Here is a 21,381-nt window from a genome sequence, read left to right as displayed (position 1 = left end):
ACCATCACACTCTCAGTTTCTACCCCTACCTGCTGCCCACACAGAGATGCTCATTCCTTTCCCATCTGCAACTCAGGGTCCAATCCCACACACCTTGTTCTGGAAAGCACCCCGCTGAAGTCAAGGCTGTTTGCATGAGCCCCAGTCTAAAATTAGAACATCGTTAGTATTTGGGTCTACGTTTTGCCCTCAGACCTCTCTGTGCAAACAATCAAGAGTGCAGCCCTTTAGATGCAACTTCTCCAACTTCTGTTGCACACACTGACAGTGCTACCATTTCCTGGCTTTCCCCTACTCGCACTACAAATCTTAGCGGAAAACAATGATCCCTCTATCTTATACAGCCCAGGTCACAGAAAGGGTTATGCATCTACATGAGATATTATCTCTTTTTGCTCTTTCAGTATGTCTGTCCAGCCTGCATGCAGGATAAGCGGCAGGCATCACTTACAGGGCAGAGAGTCTTCTTGTCTCAGGCTGGTGAGAATCCTATGGACATTTACCCTGGTTGGAGATATTAGAGATGAAAGAAAACCCTTGATCTAGCCACAAAACACCCAACACACCTGAAAATGAAGGATTTACAATACAAGGGCATTATTATTTATTATGATTATTAAAGGTTATCAAGGAGCAGGGCACATTTGCGCACAAAGGCATCCCTATTTTGCAACTTTCTATGCACAGGTAAAATAAAGCAGAAGCAGCTAAAGTTCTGCATTAACTAGATCTAGAATATGGGTACTTTTTTTTCTTCCAGACTTGGGAATTCCCTCCATCCACCTTCTGAGATAAGTTACAACAAAATCCTGCATCAGATTATATTTACGACCCAGGGGAAAGTGTAATTTCCTCTCCGCTCTCACTGGTTTTGTTAAAACAACACAGCCAAAAATAAGAGCAAGGAAATGCATTTCCCCGGTGGGGTGTGGGGTGTCCTGGAGAGATACCTTAGTGTGAGAGCAGCAGAAGGATGAAGCAAAGAAGCTAAAGGAGACAGCTGTCAATTTCACTTACAAACCCACATGTGATTCATGCAGCGATAAATAACACAATCAGTGAAACGTTTCTCTGTGCATCAACTGGAAGACACAAATTTGGTGACAGAGGGCCCAATACTGCAAGGTTCTCATTGACATCAGCGGGAGCAAAGGATGCTCATCACCTCCTGGCAGGTCTGGGCCCAGAGCTGGGGGAGGGGCCTTTCTCAGGCTGTTGGCTTGGAGAGGGGATGCACTTCGCTCTGGGGGAGGATGGGGGTGGAGAAGGAGGAGGAGGAGATGCTGCTGCCAACCAAGATTCAGCACTGGCATCTGTTGTGTAGCAAGAAGCTTGCCAGTCCTGTGGATGAAGGAAACAGGCTTTCCATAGGAGAAACAGAAGACGACAGTAAAAGAAAAAAGAAAAAGAACAATCTGTAATAAGTGGAGGGCAAAGACAAGTGTATAATTCCCACCGAATGTTACTTTATTTTTTGCGTATATTAAAAACAGAAGCAATCTCTTCAAAAGGCTACAACAAAGAATGCTGCTTCTCCACTCTTCCTGCCTTACAAGCCCATGACACCATATAGCATAAAAAACACATCACTGCTACACAGTTTAAACAGGGGACAGTTTACTTTTAAATGCTCAGGAAAAAAAGAATAAAGTACAGACAGTCAGAGTTAATACTGGTCCCTTCATCAACTCTGCAGGTTTGGTCCCTTGTTCACGAAAGGCATTTGCCAACAGGCTCCAAATGAGCACTGATCCTTTTGATTAAGCCCAGCAGGTTTGGACACAGACCACTGCAAATTAAAACCAGGTGTCTGTGCCCTGAGGCAATAGAGACCGCCCTAAGCAGTTTAATGACATCTCTAAATAATTTTGACAGCAAAATTACTTATCCTATCTCACCTTTATATTGCCCTTGACACATTCCTAACGAGATGATGTTGCTTTTGCCGCTTTTATTTAGCTCTACGTATCTCTGCTCTACATTTAACTCGTTTTCCTTGGACTGGTAGATTTTTCCAAACTCACTGGAGTGTCTTAAAACTTGATTCCACAGTTTGCCCGTTAACTGCAAAGCCTAGCTTGTGTCTTCTGACTTACTGGGCTGAATCCACTCCAGCACTTACTGGTGCTATAAACCAGGGTGTAGGACCACGCACTCCCCAGGTGCAGAAAATCCACCAGGGGGCACAATGCAGCCAAGCAAGAGTGACAAACTACACTGTGCTTGGGGGGTGGGGAAGAGGGCATGGACAAGGATGCATTGATCTAGGAGCCTTACGGAGCCCCTGCTGAAAATTAAAGTTACAGTCTCCAAGCAGAATCCTGAAGCAGTGGAAACACTGCCTGCCATCCTGCCTCAGACCTCAGGCATGAATTCCCCACCCGTGGCACCAAGGAAGGTTACTCTGACTCATTATGTGCAAGCCACATTAAGTCACTGGGGCCCTGCTCCTAGCCCCGCAATGTAATAGCCCAATGGCATTCACCTTGCTTCTTTACTCCCTAGAATGGCAACAATCTTGACAGTAGCTGCATTACAGCTCCCATTTTTACGCAGGTCAGTAAATATCCTCCACCTTTTTACCCTTTAGCATCCCCGGAAAGTTAACACGATTTTCCTAGGCTGGAAAAGCTTGCGCATCTCTACTATTCACTCACCATATTGTGCTCCAATTAATACGTTTTCCTTTTCAGAGAGTATTTAATAATCCGCAAAACTAAACCATTCGGTACTGCACCAGCGCCCTCCACCCCATTGCTCTAACCCTTACGCGTCTATATACAAATAATAATTAAATGTTTCATCCATGCCACACCTTCTTCCAAAATCTCCAAGGCACGTGGACCATAACGGAGTAATTGTAAGGCATTCTGAACAAGGTTTGGCCTTGAAACCTACTCAGGAGTAACAGCTAGCACAGAACACAGCTTCCCACTTAAACAGGCAGCATCTTCCAGGTGTGCGCTGGCTTCTCATTCACCTCTGGGTGCAACTCAAGCTACAGTTTTTGCTCTACGATGCTCAGTATGGTCCCGGGATCCAGCAAGTTTAGAGACCTGCTCCCTCACTGCCACAAGAGCGCCTGATGTGTATTTGTTCATAGACCCTGCATTTGGAAGTCTTGGGGCTGCGGGTTGAGGACTCAACTCTGCACAGGTCAGGCAAAGTCACTCTTGTTCCCCTCAGGGGCATAGTGTTTTTCCTCAGACTCCTCCCTGAAGGGGGTTGTCCAGGAGAAGGATCTATCAGCTGAACCTTTGGGGCTGTGGGAGTGTTTTGGTTAACGCTGGGGCTCAGGCTCAGAAAACTGGTCCAATGGATGCAGTTTAAACGTCCCCTAAATAAATCAATTACAAAAATCCTAAACTAAACTGAATAATTCAACAACAAAACCTAACTAAACTAAAATATGCCGGATTAAACACAACACTCCACATCAGCATGAAACCACAAATAAAACCAGCAAGCTGTGCCAACGGCCTCCAGGAATAAAATGTCTGTAAATCCGCTTCCCAGAGGGGCTTTTTCTACAGTCATAAGGGAATCTCCAAGGACACAAAGGCAAAGCTGAAAATCGCTCCCTGCATGCAAACCCCTGGATCCATGCACTCCAAAGCTCAGACAGGAGCCCAAGACCCAATCCATTCAGTTGAAACCAAGTTTTCAGGCTCAATCCTGCTCACACAGGCAGCCAAGAAAGCGGCCATGACACTGAGCAAGCTACATCCTATTCATACAGGTGAGTTTCATTGGAACAGCCTCACCTCACGTAGAAGTCCCCAAGATTTGGATCAGCTTCTAAATTCCAGCCCCCTGCAGCCAACAGCAGGGATCACAGTGCAGCTGAACTTTCCCATCTGGCTACTCTCTTCTGACCCCTTCAGGTTGACAGAGGCACCGCATAGCATTCTTCTCCACCCCAAGGGCAGATGACCCGAGTCACTGCCGGGTAGGTAGCGAGAGCGGCTCTGACCGCATTTGGACAGATCCAAGGAAAACCCACCTCAAGACCCCTGTATAGCTGTATTACTAACCCCACTGCCTCTGACCTAAGAACACTGCACAGTACTTGACACATTTTGAGCTAAACAATGGGAACTTTAACTGACCCCACACACTTTGTTTCTAAATTAAAAAAAAAAAAAATTTAGATCTTTTCCAGCCTCACACACAATTGTGTGGCCATGACAAGAACCAACCCAAAATGAAACAAAACAAACACCCTCTATGTATACCAAATCAACAGCAAAACTGGGCCCCAGTAAACAAATGAATTAACGTCACTGACCAAGTTATGCACAATTACCATGAGCCTGGCATTCAAGAAAAGAGGTAGAGGGATTTTAAAATATATTTTACTGGGATTTCTCTTTTGTTTTACTGCACCTATGCCACGACAGGGTTTTAAGAAGCCTGCTCTTCCATCTTTACATGTGACCTGCACTTCAAACCCACGGTAGGTAAGGCAGACTTTCAAAGAGAAATCCTAGCTGTGAAAAGACAGAACTCAAGAAAAAAAAGAAAGAAACAAAATCCCATGTTAAATCCTAAAACATTTGCAGAGGCAGCCTGGCTCAGGTCATTATGAAAAATACTCTAAGGGTCACGCTGGTGATGGAAACAAAGGGTATTCATGCTAGAAAATGCTTCTCCTTTGCTATACTGGGCATACAATCCTTAACATTACAAATCTAAGCCCTTTTGCTCTAATGACAGAGATTTTAGTGCTGGCCTCTGCAAAATCATCCCCCCGTTCCTCCCCACTTCACTAAGGTGACTGTCACCTATGAACAGGTCAGGCCTTCCTTGGGGGCCTGACACAGCCAGAAAAAACACTCACCAACACCTAGAGCAGCACAAGCCTATCCAGTCTAGGGGCTCCTTTAACTGCAGAGACTGAGAGCTTTTGGCATTGTGCATGTGCAGGAAAGTTTAAGGGGACTGAGGGGAAATGCTGAATAATGGTTCATAGCTGAAATGCATTGGAATGCACCAAAGAGACTTTCGTAATTTAAACCATTCTTAACTGAAAATATTTGGGATCCATGTAAATGGGGGATACTGACCTAAGTATGCAATTTACAAGTCTCCTGCCTGCAAAAATTTTTGTGCCTTCCTGGCACCCTGCATGAGCAGGAAAACACAGGGGTAGAGACCCGGGCAAAATAAACCCTTATTTGAACTGCAACGATTGAGGGTGCATGAACCTAGTGGGTGGGGGGGTGTCTAGCTCTCTTTAACCACAAACATAGAGGGTGCATGGGAAATCGGGGTGCAGGCCTATGCAATGCAAACTCTCCTTAACGCTGAAGATTTAGAAAAGATGCATAAAATCCGGAGAGCTCCAGCCCCCTTTAATTGCAAAGCCGGGGGGGGGGGGTTCGGGGAACACACGCCTGGGCAGTGCCTGGACTCACCTAATGGCAAAGCTTTTTCTGCCTGCAAGCGCCTGTGTCCATGAAAGCCACAAACCAGGGCTGGGGGGGGGGGGGGGTCCGTCTGTCCGCCCCTAGCCCCGGAGTGACCCCCCTGCAAGCCCCCGCCTGTCTGCCTGATTACCCACGCGCCCGGTGGGCTCGGCCCGCGCGGCTCTGATTGATGCCCCGGCCAGGCTCCCAGACGCGCCCGGGGAGGGGGAGCCGCTGCCGCTGCCCGAGGGAGGAGACGCCGAGGCAGCAGGCGAGACGCGGCTGCTCCTCCTCCGCCTCGCAGGAAACCAGCGGTCGGTCACAGAACTAGCCGAGGCGCCGGCCGCCGTCTGCAGCTGCAGCAAACGAGCTGCGACGGGGCGGGGGGGGGAAGCGATCCGGGCTCTGCCGGGGGGGTGGGGGAGGGAGTCGAGCCGCATTCCTTGCTGCTGCTCTGTGTGTGTGACCTGCCCGGTGCTAATGCAGGGGGGGGGCACCCCCTGTCACAACCTCACTGCAGGGGGGATCCACATCAGAAGTCCCAGCCCAGTTCCTTAGCTGCCTAGGGGCAGCCAAGCTGGGAAGGCACCAAACAAGTGACCTGCTAGGTCTGGCATTGCTCTAGCACTCCCCTCCCCACACACACACACACGCTTATTCTTGCAGACCCATGCACTGGGGAGGGCTGCGCAGACCCTCTTTGGGAGGCCAGGGCACATTCCAGGCAGAGAGATACCCTGAGAACAATGACCCCTCCTGAACCCTTGGCAGACAGGAGCTCACTTGCAATGGCTGGCCATGTTCCCCTCTGTCAACCCTGCCCAAGAAGCTGTGCGGGAAAGGGGTCTTTCTTTCCTTTTACTGGGTTGATTTTGCTTCCAACAATTTTACAGCAGCTGGTAAAAGGTTCAGGCCCAAGGTAAAAATCTCCAGCTCCTAAATCTCCTGCTTTCCCAAACTGGTTCCATAGCAATATGCAATTTACTTTCCAAATCAATCCTCCCTTATCAGACCCCAAAGGACCCAGACAGGGCCTGAGAGCAAGCACTGATTTTGATTAAAGCCCTTGATGTTACAAATTCATTTGACAGGGTAGAAGAGTTGGATAAACTCAATGTAACCTTTGGAGAAGGGAGGGCGGGGCCAGGTGTTTGGGTCATTCTGCTCTCAACTTGCAGCCCCAACAGGAGTAACTCACCCATAAGCAACTGGCTCTGCCCCATTTCAAAAACAATTCATGAGCTTGGCTGGCCTATTCCTGTTGACAGTAGGCCGATCTCATTTACACCAGAGTCCCAGCAGTATAAACTTCCCTGGACAGTATGGGGCCCACAGTTTCATTGCATGCTCTTGATACAACCATGTCAGAGGGACCCAGGTCTCACGGGTGTAATTCACACTTTCCTGCTGTATCTACAATATAAAATACAGTAAGTTCTGTGTAGTATGGCTAAGAGCCCCCTGCTCTCATTGATTCTTAAACCACAGTCATCAGACAGGGAAAGATAAATTGTCCCCATTTCTTAACTGTTTCCTAGCATAATTGCTTTGAATATATAGTACATGCAAATACCACAGCGCACTGTCAGGGGATTCCAGATTTAATGTAAAACTACCAGTATACACTGGAAAGAGAACCAGCTAAACCATGCTTGCCTGATAAAGGAAAGTAAAGTGCCAGAGGAACCTCTCATGTGAGTAAGGCAAGTGGGATTTGGTCCATGGATAGTAACTCACTTTTTTGTTCCTGGGTTGTAGAAAGAAGAGTAAAGTTAGCATCGATAAGGTTCTCCTTCAAGGGAGGAAGGATAGTCTTGTGGTTAAAGCGGAGGACTGGGAGTCAAGAGACCTAGATTCTGTTCTTTGTTCTGATGCAGTTTTCCTAGGCAAATGTGACCTCAGGCAAGTCACTTAAGCTCCAGTCCTACAATGAGATCTACCAAGTGCAGCCCTGTTTTTGTGCAGAATCCCACTCAAGTCTGTGGGGTTCCATGAGAACGCAGGAGGCCACTTGTATGGATCTTGTTGCAGGATCGGGGCTTGAGTACACAGAATTCCAGATTAAGTCAAGGGGAGCTGCAGGTGAAAATCAGACCCCCAAACTCAGAGCTGGTTCTGAGGGCCAGCAAACATGGTGATCGACCTAGACTCCAACTTTCAGGGGGCGCTGCACCACTCAGACTTTTTTAGGGGAAGGGAGACAAAAATGTTTTCTGTCCTGGCTGGCAAAACGGCTCAAACATCTTAGTACTTCAGCTACTCCCATCTTTAAAATGAGGATAATGACACTTTCCTGCCACACAGAGGTGTGGTAAGGCTAAAGTAATTAGAGTTTGCCAAATGCTTTGAGACCCTATTATGCAAGATGCTATATAAGTGCATTGTTTTTACATTTTAATTTCTAAAAAGGAAAAGAACATTTTATTTTAAAAGGACTTGTATTAAGACACATTTATCAAATATAATTATCTCCATCTTTCACTTCAGTCATTTCTTAATAACTTTAGGTTGTCTTTCTGGAACACTACAACATACTCAATGGTTTTAACAAGCTTATGAAAATAATGGTTAGCTTTCTCATAGCATGAGCTACGCTCAAAGTAAGGAAAATTATGCCAAGAGCACGCTGATTGCTACACAAAAATAAACAAAATAAAACCCAGTTGCTGTGCTAAAAGAATCAGAATAAAGGTTATTCTGCTGTCAAAACCTTTTCTACTTCATCTCACTGGGAGAAGGGGGCTGGGAGACATGTCAAGAAGGATTTTCTTTTCCTTTCCTAATACTAAATGACCTATATCCATTGATATCAGGAGTTTCCGAACTTTTTCAGTTTAGACCACACTTTAACATGGAGATAGTCTCCAAGACAACTCCCCTCCCACTTGCAATCAGGTAGCATCCCCAAGGCAACAACAGCAATTGCTTATGTAGAAAAGTAACCTTAGGAAAGTATTTAGTGTAGTTTTAGCTGTCTTTTAATGCAATTTAGCAGCTGGAAGTGAGGAGCAGCCAGCATCATGTGATCAGCCAGTTCTCATGAGACCATCAGCAAGTGCTCTGCAGACACCATGGACTAAAGTAAAGGAGCCTCTCTGATCTGCAGGGTCAATAATAAAAAAAAAGTGCACAAAGGGCCCAACCCCGTAAACACTAATTACCCAGCATAGTGCTTACTACTGTGAGTTGTGTCACTGAAGTCAATGAGATTACTCATGGTAGTAAATGTTATGGGTGAAATTAGGGCAACCAAATAGGAAGTGTGAAAAATCGGGACAAGGGTGGGAGGTAATAGGCGCCTATATAAGACAGAGCCCTGAATATCGGGAATGTCCCTGTAAAATTAGGACATCTGGTCACCCTAGGCGAGATGCTGGCCCCATTAAAGTACATGGCAAAACTCCCATTAACTTCAGTGGGGCCAGGATTTCACCCTATGTGACTTACTAATTGTGAAATAGTAATTGAAAAATTATATAGTGAGATAAATAGTATCTTTAGGTTTTGTTCTGTGATGACTTTTTCAGTGTAAACAGCTACAGCACAATATGCTCTCAAAGAGTTAATACAGATTATATATTTGCTTTGACTTCTGCAGGCCACTTACTTAACATTTTTCTAAGCAACTTTTCATTTAAACATGCATATATATATGAATATACACAGAAGAATCATTTAAATCTGGGATTCTAAATAAAGATACTCTACTTTCAGGGAGATTTACCATGTATGACCTCATAAAGACAACAGAAGAAAAAATATCCTTCTGGGTAAAAAAAAATACAGAATAGCATTTGTTTCCACAGTTCTCATTATAAAAATGCATTCAGTTACAATGATTCTTCCAACTCCAGGATTTAGTTTAGTAATGTGAACCAAACAGGATTCTAACTGATGAAAATAATTGTAACTGTATGTTTACAGTGTACACACATATCCCAGCTATACATATTTTTAATGTCTTAGTTCTATGCAAGACACACTTCTGATTCTGCAGCTCTCTGTATTTATGACATCACCATCTTCTCCATGGAAATCCTGATGTCACACATAATGAGATTTTAAGAGTCCCCAAGAAATACTCAGATGGGGGGATGGAAAGCACCGTGAACTCAATGTTTAAGGTGAAGCAAAATAGAGCTATAAAAACAATGATCACTGTCAAGGATGAGAATGTTATAAAAGTTTTATTCTGGAGGGAGGAGGTGGTAAATCCAAAATATGTTTGTTAATCCTTCTCAAATTTATCTAGATTTCATAAACCTTTTGCATAACATGAGTATTCTGATCCTAACATGTGGGTACTTTTAATTTCCTTTGTTTCAGTTGCTTTACCCTTCCGTAAAATACACACACACACACACACACACACACACACACAAAGGGGGGGTGAGGCTGGAGCTGGAGAATGATTTGCAGTTTGCATAGCTGTGATGTTTCCCCCCTCAATCACACATGCATACTCTGCATTACATCCTTTAGTTTAAGCACCGCTTTGCCCAGCTGCTCTGTTTGCAACCTCCTCTTCCTCTGACATTTAACAAGGCTGCAGCTATGCTCACAGGGCAAAACAGCACTTTGGAGAAGGCTCAGTGACTGACAGTCCCTAGCCCTTTAAAATCACAGTTCCTGATTAAAGAAGGAAAAGAAAAAAAATGGAAAAAAGAGAGTGGGGGAGGAGATTTGACTAAAACACATATTTTAGCAATAATCTTACCACTGGAGACGAAATTCGACACCCAGGGCAATCACAGATTGGAGGATGTACCTGTAAGATTCCTTTGGACATAAGAGTCTTCAAACTTTTCCCTGGATGCAGAGGAGAAGAAAAAGAAACAGCACTGTTTTGTAAAAAAAAATAAATGGCTTTGCAGAAAAAGCAACTCGGATCTTTCCACGCAAACTCACAGAGCCCTTCTTTTCCCGTTCCCACCAGTACCCACCCGACATGGCTCATGCGTGTACCTTAATTGAACTTTCTACCCTGTAGAAATCGGGAAGAGAACCACCAGCGCAGCCCTCATTAGCTTCCCTCTAACCTTGTTAAAAATGTTCTCGCAGTCTGGAGAGATGACTAATGAACATAACAACCAGGCGCTCCAGACCGGCATGTCCACCCCCTTCCCCCACCACGCACACACCACCCCGGTGCCGTTCTGGGCACGGGTAAGGGATGCATTTGCAATTAAAAGCAACGGAGGAGATATTGAATGCAAACCACAAGGCAGCTCGAGACAGCTCCCCCCCCCCCCCCGCGCCCTTTTCTCCTCCATCCATTTAACCTCAGTCCTCCTGACTCACCCCAGAGGGACTGAGATTTCCTGAAGACAGCCAGGAGCCCAGTGATAAAAAATGAGGAGAATAATAATAATTAGAGCGGCCCCTGGAGTTATTCCCCTCTTCTCTGGCGATCAATAAACAAGGCGAGGTGTCAGTCACCTCCTAATGGCTCTTCAGACCCCTGGGCTGACACCTCCAGCTCTCAGCTAATTACATGTCACACTGACTCCGTCTTTCCGCCTCTGCCCCCCACCCCCGCCTCCCTGTGCAGCGCGCCCAGGGAGAGCCAAGTCCTCAGCTCTCCACCTGCGGAGACACCCGCAGATCCTCCCCGCCGTCCCCGGGTTCTGGAACGGCCCCGCTCGGGTCCAGCTGCACCGGGGGAGGGGAGGCGGGGGAGGCGGGCAGCTGTCAGCAGAAGGCAGACCCGCCGGGGTCCCGCACCACCCAGCTGGTGGGCTGGGACCCCCCCCCCCCCCGTCCCCGAGGTGCCTTTCCTCATTTACAGAGCAACTGGAGTGACAAGCCGGCACATTTCTGCTTCAAGCACTCACAACTTCCAAACTCACTTCCCCCCCCCCTTCTCCAGACACACACTCACACATGCAGCCAGTTACACAAACACAGAGACAACTACACACAGACAGCCACTACTATATGCACAGAGAGATAACAAGAACACACACACACAGTCACAGTTATATATAACACAGATAACACCACACACACAAACTATAAAGACAGCCACAACTATACATACACGGATAAAACGACCCACACACCCTGCCACAACTATGCACACACAGATAAAGACACACAACTACACACACACGGATAACAACAAGACACAGAAAACCACAACCATACACACAGATAACGCTAAACAGAGACAACTACACTCTTTCACACACATAACTGTACACACACCGAGACAACCACGACTGCACACGCAGGGCAACTACTGAGACAGACATAGCTGCGCGCACACACGAAACCACAATTATACACACACTGCTCACCCAGCTCTAAACAGAGACAACAACCACAACGACACGGAGAGAGAACCACAACTGTGCACTCAACCACAACTACACACACAACTACACACACGCACCGCCCAAAAGGAAATATCTGCCCCCCTCGCCCCGCGAGCACTTACTTCACCCGAGCGCTGCCCGCTCCGGCCTGTACCCCAGCAACAAGCGCCCCGTCTCGCCAAAGCAGTGCGGCCCCCGGGCTGCTGCCGCTCGGCAATTGCACCCTTTTGTCAATTTCGAAGCGCCGCGCACCCGGCAGCCTCCCCAGCTCCTCTCACGCTGCGTGGCTGTGTCAGGTGCGGAGAAAAGTGCCCAAACCCCGCCGAGTGTAAACCCCCCCCCCCCCCCCCCCGCCGCCGCCCCGCTTTAATCCACAGTCATTTCTAGACCCAGCTCCCCTCACATTTCTCCCCCAACCTTCCTTATGGCTCAGCCTCTGCTGTTCACATTGAATGAAACTTCTGCAGCCGGGTGAACCCCCCCCGCCCCGCCGACACTCCCCTCCCTCTAGACTACCCCCAAGCTCCCGTCCCGCTCAGGAGAGCCCGGTATCGGGGGGATCTGATAGTCGGAGGGGGTGTCACTAAAAAGAGGGGGGCAGGGATCACAGAGGGATCCCCCAATCCAATGCTCACATGCAGCCAGCCTCCCCCTTTCACAATGCCTGGCTCTTTGGGGAGAGGGGCGTGCGCGGCAGACAGCCGTGCCACGGGGCACCCCTGCCCGAGGAGCAACGTTAGCCATGCCCTTACCTTTGTGCCGGATGCTCCGCTTCCAGTCCTTGGCGGTCTCCCTGCCGCTGACGAACTGGAACTCGTTAGGGGTGAGCCACTCTCCCCGGTACCGGATGGAGGGTCCTTTGCTGCCCTGGCATAACTTATTGATGTAGAGCAGCGCCTTGTTCTCCCCGCACTCCACCTCGATGCAGGGCTCGCCGTTGTCGAAGAAGGGCTGGAAATCCGGGATGGAGGAAAAGCGCTCCAGCATCAGGTCCTCGGGGAGGCGGTGATGGGGGTGGTGCGGGTGGTGGGTCTCGTGGAAGCCCAGGTAGGCACGGTGGTGGTGGGCAAAGATCTGGTCGTAAGCCGGAGGGTGGGGGGTCACCACCGGGATGGCAGCGGCCGCCAAAGGGGCCAGATAGTCAGGTAAGGTCTCCATGGGCTGGTTAAAGGCAGCCAGGGCCATCTCCTCCCTGTCAGGTCGCTCCTTCTTGATAGCAGGCATGGTGCCGCCGCGCTCCCAGGGCGCCCTCGCCTCTCCAAAGCGCAGCGGCTCTGATGTCTCCGGCGCAACTTGCCCCCGCGCTGGCTGGAGTTTGGATGAAACGCGCCAGCAGCGGCAGCCGCAACAGCAGCACCTTTGGCTCTCGGGGGCCGGAGGTGGCGGGTAGCATCCCCCGGGGGAGCCCGCTCGCAAATCTCCGCGGCTGGGTCCCCAGCACAGCTGCCCGGGATCCCTCTCCCACCGAGCGGCTAATGCACCGTAGACCCGGGAGCCGCTGGGCTGCTCACGGATCTGCCCCTCCGGACTAATACCTGACATCTTGGCGCGGTCCCTGCTGCCGTAGACATTATTTTGGTTTAAAACACTTATTGATCCCCCCAACACACACACACACCCCCTCCCCGATCGACCCACCTTCCTACCACGCGGGAGGATTCCCCGCCACACGGCCCCGCGCCAAAGGAGACCGGGCTCCTCGCTTTTCTTTATTTAATCATGACAATTAAACCCCGCAACCCCTGCCCTCCCCTGCTCTCCCTCTTCCCTCCCCTCGCTTGCACAAACTGGACAGCGCCGTGGCTCCCAACGCGCCCTCCCCCGCTCCCCACTAGTTTGACCAGGCAAGAGAAGAAGTTTTTTTCGGGGCTGCCCCGCTTTCCCCGGCAAGCTGCAGAGCCGTTGCCTTTGCTCACGGCTTTATTAATGACCGGTCCTTACTGCGATGAGAGTCCATTTCCCCTCCTGGCCAGAATCCTCATCATTAAAGACCAACTGTGTCACCACCCTCCTAATGGGATGCTGCCGCTACATGGCTTGTCCCCGTCCCCCCCCCCCCCCCCAGCGCACTGCCCCTGTCCCGTAGGTCCCTACGTGTGGCGGGCGGGGGGCTCGGGCTCCCCCTCGCCCCCGGGACAGACAGGGGGAGAGGTTCTCAGGAGTCACACGGTGCAGTTCGGAGACTGACCAAACAAGATTTCCCCTCGCCGCCGCTTCTCTAACTTAGCCCATTTAAACAGCACAGGCGTTTACACACACACACACACACACACACACACACACACACACAAAAGGGGGGGGGAAGCAGCAAGCGCTCCCTCCTGGAGAGGGGGGTTAGCGACGGACGACAGGCTGGCTCCATCGCCCCAAACTGAGCGTTTTTCAGCCAAAAGGGTGTGGGGCTGGTTGCACATGCCTGGTGCCACCTTGGAAAGTCAAAATGCAGCCGTATGAATGAATGGGGGGGATGGGGGGAGAAGGGAGGAAATCCTCTGGGCACTTACTATGTTAAAGGAGGGAAGACAAGGAGGAAATGCACACTGTACATCGTATATTCATTTTTCTCTAGATCTCTATCTTGATACACACTCTCCAGTTTTACACTTGTTCTTTTTAGAGACTCTATCGCGAAAATCTATATGCTGTAAAGGGAGGTTAGATCCTTCCTTCCCCATGAGGCAAGGGGCAAGAGACTTAATATAAATTAACCTTAATATAAATTAACTGAGAGTCATGCTAGTCATGCCATGAGTTCTTTCCCAACTGTGCAGTCTCTGGGAAATAGCGACAGGAGAAGATTATGACTGAGGACCAAGTAACTTATTTGTTAGGGTAAATATGTCTTGTATAGGATGGAGCAGGTTCCCTATACTGGGGTGCAAAGAGGCAGTGGGGTGCACTGTAACAGAGAGCCTAATGAGGACAGATGTGCTGTGACGGAATAAGTGATCAAGAAGAGAAAACAATCAGAAATTATCAGTTTCCAGCATTCTACATGAAATATGCCCAACAAGTCTTGCAAGGTCAGTGACAGAAGGCAATAACTCCCTGACCCTAAACCCCGCCTCAGTAACAAACACTCTAAGCTTTCTATCTACATATATCCTTGTATTGGGGGTGGAGGGCTGAGGGGTAACCCCAGATTAAACGTGCTCTGCTACCAACAGGATGTGTATTCATTACTAGGACAATCAACCATCAGCAGAGTTAAGGGGGATAAGTGGAGCAGTTCCTAAACAATAATCATCCTTTGCACTTGTAGAATGTTCTTTAATTGAAGGATCTCAAAGCACTTCACAGACTTGGGTGAATTAAGCCGCACAGCACACCTGTGCGGGAGGTGCCATTATGTCCATTTAACAGATGGAAAAACTGAAGCCCAAAGAGGTCAAGACTCAGACGGTGAACCCCTTATTGGCATGAGGGAGCAATCTACCCGTGCAAGTAATCAGTCCCACTGTAACTGCTCACCAGTGCGGGTAAAGGGTATATATTCTGGCTCTAAGTGAGATAGCCCAAGATCTCATGGGGGTGTTTCGACCCTGTTGCTCACAGCGAATAGTATCATGCTCTGTAGGTAATGCCCTATAATCAATGGATACTTGTGTAGAAAGAACCACTCCACCTAATTAAGGGTAGCACGTTCTGTCTGATGGTGTCTCAGTGGTAGAACTGGGGAGGGAACCGGAAGCGCAAGATCTCAGTTTCCTCTTGGACCTACTTGACCACAAGCCTTGTTCATAGGTTAGTGCTGCAGTTTGTTCCCCAAATATGCAAACTCTGGAACAATTGTCACTTCTAGTTCTAATGCAGAGGGCAGATTGACAGAGCCCTTAACCCTCTCGTCTAGGCTCTTGTGCTGCCTCACTTTGCTCTTACGTTCTCCGATTGCTCCAGAGTGCTGAGAAGAAATCATGACTGCTATTATCACCAAACAAGTTGGGGACAGTCAACCTGAAAGAAGCACTAAGAAAAGCTGGAGTTTTCTATGAAACAACAGAAGAGCATCTCAGAGTGGCGTTAAAGGCAGGGCGGCCATATTTTTGAGTATTTTTGTCCCCCTGCAACACCTTCTTGCCACGTAGGCTTGGTTGATCTGGAATTGCAATTAGCACACCACAGTGCTCTGAAACCACGTCTCCATGATTCCTCCAGGAGGGCGCACAGGACAAACCCCTCTTTACAGCTCCCAGACCCTGCTGACCCAACTGCCCTGAATTCACACTTGAATACCCTGCCTAAGAGCACAAATGTGTTGCCATCCATCCAGACAGCCCTTAGCAAACAGCTGTGATGAAGCCCTCCTTCATTCTGAGACCTTTTCTTTACCTTAAAAAAAAAGTTGGCTTGTCAAGGGGTTTTCCCAGTACTTTCCCTCACTTTTCATCTCTGCAGAACTGAATTCAAATCTGGGGTTAGTCATAAGTGAAATGAATGTGGCAATCTCAGTTCTAGCCCCTATATGGAAAGACATCGATAGGCAGATGTCTATCTGCTCATGGGTGTTTCATTCCTGGAAGAGCCGACATTGTTGCAGGCCACAACTGAAGTACTTTGGTTGTCTTGTGCAGAGGTGCAGCGGGGCTTTGAGCTCCCCCACACACCTGAGGTGTGGTGGCAGCACTGGGGGAACCATGCTTCCTGCCTGTCCACACTATAGCCCGTCCTATCAACCTCTCACTCTCACAAGCACCATCATTGACTACTGGATGAATCCTTCTGACCTCCTCCCCAGCTCAACTAAAGCACAAGAACACCGGCTGGAGTCCAACCATCTGGATGGCTGAGTTCAACAGCGGGACGCCTGATGCTGCTCAGCTCTGGCCTCCACAGAAGAATTCTCGGGGATTAGTGTAAAGAGATTCACCAGATCAGAAAGATATTGACAAATTCACACACACCAGAACAACACAGAGAACCATATACAAAGAAGGCGCAACTTGCAAATGCTAAAACTAAGAAGCTGGGAAATATTTGGAAGTCTGGGGGCAAGATTCATCCCTGCTGGGGCCGTGATTCATCCTGTAAACCCCATGCATCAGTGCGGGGTGCCGTGTGCAGGAGGGATTCATTCCTGGAGCAGGGCAGGTAGTGTTTACACTGTTGGCATCATCCCAGGTTTAACCAAGTGAGGTTAGCTTTAAAAGGATGGTCAGAGCTCCATAGGGATCCTGCTGGCAGAGGCTGCCTGAGGATATGCTGAATCAGGGAATCCTCCAGGTACAGCTCACTTTTGGGGCTGCACTAACCAGCTCTGGTCTTGCAGTGGAGTAGAGGTTATGGGTGCCTTGCCTCCTGCAATCCCCACTCAGGAGGCTCTGGAGTGGGGACTGTCTTTTTGTTCTGTTTGTACAGCACCTCGCACAGCAGGGTCCTGGTCTATGACTGGGGCTCCGAGATGCTACTGCAATTCAAATATTATTACATTTTCCATTGCCAGGATCCCTGCATTCTGGAGTGTATCACTTAGGGCTGAATCAAGCTCAGGGTCTTTTATTTCTCTCAGATCAGAAGTGCCAGACAAGTGCAATGTATTAGCTATAGTGTAGACCAAGTTATGAGAAGAGATGGTCTTGTGCTTAAAGCACAGAACTGGAGGCAAAGAGATCCCTGACTGTCACAGACTTCCTGCGTGACCTTGGGTAAGTTATTTACATGCACACAGCCTCAGTTTTCCCATCTGTAAAATGGGGATAATACTTTCCTTAGTTTAACTGGTTGTTATTATTTCTTTGTATTACAGTAGTACTTAGTCTCCAGCTGAGATCAGGGATCCATTGTGCTAAACCCTGTATACAGACATAGTGAGAGAGAGTCCCTGTCATTAAATAGACGAGACTGACAATAGAGTTCGAGGGGAAACAGAGGCACAGAGGGGTCAGTGATGTGCGTGAGTTCACAGATTAGGTTACTGGGATAGCTGGGAGTAGTACCCAAGTCTCCCAACTCTAATAATTCCTATATAGCACTTGTCATCAATAGACCTCAAAGCGCCTCCCAATCTGTAAAGTATTTATCCTCACAACACCCCTATGAGGTATGGCAGTGCTATTACCCCACTGCATAAATGGGGAACCGAGGCACAGAGAGGCTAAGTGACTTGCCCAGGATCACACATGATGGCTACAGCAGAGCAGGGAATTGAACCCGAGTCCTAGGACAGTGCCTTAACCATGGGGCCACACTTTCTCCCCAAAGGGAGTTGTGATGCTTACATCATTAATGACTGTGAAGTGCTCTGAAACCTTTGGATGTGAAGTGCTGGAGAAAGGCAGAGTATTATAACCATTACCCATATTTATCCCTGGAGTTGTGACTCAAAGAGATATCAACAACTTCTCTCCTTCATTCCTCTCCCCAGGTCGCCTCCATAAAATTACCTTGATAGTATCAAGTACGGGAAGCATATGTTTGTCCCTGAAACATGCTATTGAATTGCCCTGAGTTTCCTGAAAGAGAGGAGCAAGACCAGTCCAACCACCATGACACCATTTCCTGAGCCAATCAAGCTTCTGCCTGCCCCAGAGGACATCAGGCTGCCTACCAGCCAAGACGCTAGGCTTTTTATCTTTTGTTGCATGCCAGGTGTAGCCCTGCCATGTGATGCTCTGTGTTCACTGCAGCATGCGAGCAGTCCAGCAGAGCTGCCGGAGTCACGCTCAGCGGGATCGGTACTGGAGGTAATGTTAGCCTCAGGCCAGACTGCTTCATTAGGGGAGATATTTTGACAGCCGGGCAGCAAGAGCAACAGCAGGCAGGGCACAAGTGGGACTTCTGGGGAAGGGGGTGTGGAGACACTGAGAAGGGTTCTGCTGTTCAACCTCTCCCCCCCCCCATACACACACACACACTGGGGAATGCTGGGTTTTACCCTTTTCAATCCATTTGAGACAGTGGTCAATCTTTTACATCAACTTATTGGAATGAAAAAGAATCACTGATGGATACAATTAGATGTTTTTCTTTCCTGTTTTCTGAAAGAGGGTCAACGCTGACGTGAGGTTACTGCACCAACCTGAACCTGTACACTGCAAACGCCCCCGACAACACACATTTCACTCCGATTGTGCATTTTCCATACTTTCCCAAGAACAGCCTGGTACAGCATGTGTGGCATAAGGAGATCTCGCCTCATCAAGCTTTCTTCACACAACACCTCCTCCAAATTCGCCTTCCCTAGAAAAGTCATCTGTAAGCCAGAAGACTTAACCCAAAGACTTAGGCACTCCCAGCTCTGAGAGAATAAAGTGGAGGAAGGAGGGCTGTGATTTATGTGAAAGTCATGGATATTATCTCTAAATTATCTGCTCCCTCCCTCTAAATATCCAATAACTCCCCATTCAGGGCATGCATTTCTCCCCCCACACCCTGGATAGTTTGCATTATCATTTACTAGGTATATTGACTTATGTCTGCAGCCTTGAGAGCCTTGCATTCCATTAGACAATGCCACACACTAAGAATTCCACAGTTAGAGCACCAGAAAGTTGGGGTGTATTAACAGCATAGCCGTGACTCTGTGGGTGCTCTGGGCTGGAGCACCCATGGGGAAAAAGTGGTGGGTGCTGAGCACCCACCGGCAACCCTCCTATCAACTCCTCTCTTTCCCCCAGTGCCTCCTGCCTGCCTGGAGGCCTCGCTGATCAGTGCTTCCCCCTTTCTCCCTGCGCCTCCCTCCCGCCACGATCTGCTGTTTTGCGGCTTACAGGAGGCTCAGGAGGGAGGGGGAAGAGCGAGGGTGTGGTGCGCTCAGGGGAGAGGGCGGAACGGGGCGGGAAGAGGTGGAACAAGGGCAGGACCTTGAGGAAAGGGGTGCGGTGGGGATGGGGCCTGGGGCAGAGCCGGGAGTCAAGCACCCCCCAGCACATTGGAAAGTCTGCACCCATGATTGACAGAGCGCTATCTTTGAAAAGTGCCACAGGTGGGCATGGACCCGTGCAGACATATTAGCAGACAAGAGGTCTGAGTCTCCTCTCTTGCATACTGATTTAAATCAAGGATAACTCCACCGAAGTGCAGCTACACTGGGGGAAGTGGGGTCAGAATCACGCCCGAGGTCTCTATCTCAAAAAGATTAGCATCAAAGGTCATGATCCTGCTTCCATTAAAATTTCCACTGACTTCAACAGAAGCAGGAGCAGGCCCCGACTTTATTGTACAGTATCAAGCAGCAAGTGAAAACCTACCAAATGACATTTATCAATCAATCCACTCAAGTGCTCCTTCTCAGCCAAGCTCTTTGAGAGCAAGGAACGTGGCCACATTATAAGTTGTCTGTGTGATGTCAAAGACTTTTATAACAGACACCAGTGGAATAAGGAGCCCCATATTAAGGCCAACATTACATTAGGCATTGTCTCTGAACAATCACTCTTGTTGAAAGAGCCTTCTCCTCTACAGCTCCGGCCACATGCCATCCTAAAATGCATCTTTTCTCCCTGGCTAGTGGCACTCTTTTGCTGATGTTGTGTATTATTAGCTTTGTAACTGCACTGAGAGACGCCGGATATCAAAGCTGTGATACAAAAAAATAAAAATAAAAAGCCTGCTTTTTTTTCCCTTTTGTTTCAAATGCTCACACTTTGTACCACTCTAATTTGTGCCATTACTGAGGAAAAACACATTGTGTCAAAAGACCGTGGCAGAAATGGTCACAACGTGTGAATCTGAAGCTGGATGCTGTCCCAACACTTGTAGCTCACTCACCCCACTTTCCCTTCCTCCTTTCCTAAAATCACAATAACAACAGGATAAACAGGCAGTTGTGTATAGCTGGAAGCTATTGCTGGGTTAGGTCAACCAAAAGTGAGTGAATGTCAGTAAGAAGATAATATTAAACAACCTGTCCAAATTAGTATCATAAAAGGACAAGTCATGACATCCTCCTTAACACACTCTCTCTCACACTCACACACATACACACACACCATAAACAGAACAAGTCACGGCATCCTTCTTAACACACATTCTCACACACACCGACACATTCAGTGGTCTTGTCTAGACAAGGATAAAAAGTGTGCAGTTAGAACACGTTAGCTAGCACATTGTAACTTTTGTGTTGGAAGAGCTGAGTGTAGACATGGTAGACTGCTTTTAACATGTGCTAAACTGGTCAAATGAAAGATTGTGGGGAGCTTAACTTGACCAGTTTAGCACATGTTAAAGGACACAACTGCTTGGTCTAGAGTAGACTTTTCAAACGTGCCAGAGCTAACGTTCTAGCAACACACCTTTAAATCCTAGTGCTGGTCTATCCTGTTTTTGTGCTGCTTATAAGTATGTAAGTTTAGAAACTGATATTGTTAAAGTGGTACAACCTCTTAGTAGCTATGGGAATAATCTACACTGATAAAAGCACCTTTATACCAATATAACTGCATCCACACTAGCAAGTTGTGCCACCCTAACTATATCCACTTCTAAACCAATATGGTTATAGCAGCTCAAAAGATGTGTGTGGATTAGCCCCTAACCTAGACAAGGCCACAGACACACTCCTAGAAACACACAGACATTCTTTTCTATATAAGTATATGGATACCACATTCAGACATTCACAAGGATACACATGCAGACACAGTCACACACATGCAGAATCACACACAAATACACGTGCATACTCTCATGCAGAAGGCTGTTGCAACAAGAATTAA

General features: G+C 48.2%; 1 protein-coding gene and 1 long non-coding RNA gene across 9 annotated transcripts in view; one reads left to right on the top strand and one right to left on the bottom strand.

Moving 5' to 3' along the window:
• SAMD11 (sterile alpha motif domain containing 11) overlaps positions 1-21,381 on the bottom strand; it is a 219,521-nt gene that overhangs the window by 167,678 nt on the left and 30,462 nt on the right. For 2 of the 8 annotated variants that reach the window (XM_048824757.2, XM_048824760.2), the window contains exons 1-2: positions 12,478-13,304; positions 10,126-10,217 (exon numbers count right to left, since the gene is read on the bottom strand). The exons of 1 other annotated variant lie outside the window; for it this stretch is intronic. In XM_048824757.2, the coding sequence (XP_048680714.1) occupies positions 10,126-10,217; positions 12,478-13,267 (882 nt within the window). In that variant the 5' untranslated portion in view covers positions 13,268-13,304. Of the gene's footprint in view, positions 1-10,125; positions 10,218-11,847; positions 12,003-12,477; positions 13,314-21,381 lie in introns of those variants that run through there. 5 more of the 8 variants (XR_007353257.2, XM_048824759.2, XM_048824758.2 and 2 more) reach the window with 5 other exon arrangements.
• On the top strand, positions 12,631-19,457 carry LOC142069552 (uncharacterized). Its single transcript, XR_012665434.1, has 3 exons — positions 12,631-12,715; positions 14,577-14,748; positions 18,087-19,457. It is a non-coding gene; the product is annotated as an uncharacterized LOC142069552 (long non-coding RNA).

The sequence above is a fragment of the Caretta caretta genome, chromosome 18 (assembly GCF_965140235.1).
Source record: "Caretta caretta isolate rCarCar2 chromosome 18, rCarCar1.hap1, whole genome shotgun sequence".
NCBI lineage: Eukaryota > Metazoa > Chordata > Testudines > Cheloniidae > Caretta > Caretta caretta.
The sequence above is the reverse complement of the archived record's forward strand: the minus strand, read 5'-3'. Positions and strand labels throughout refer to the sequence as shown.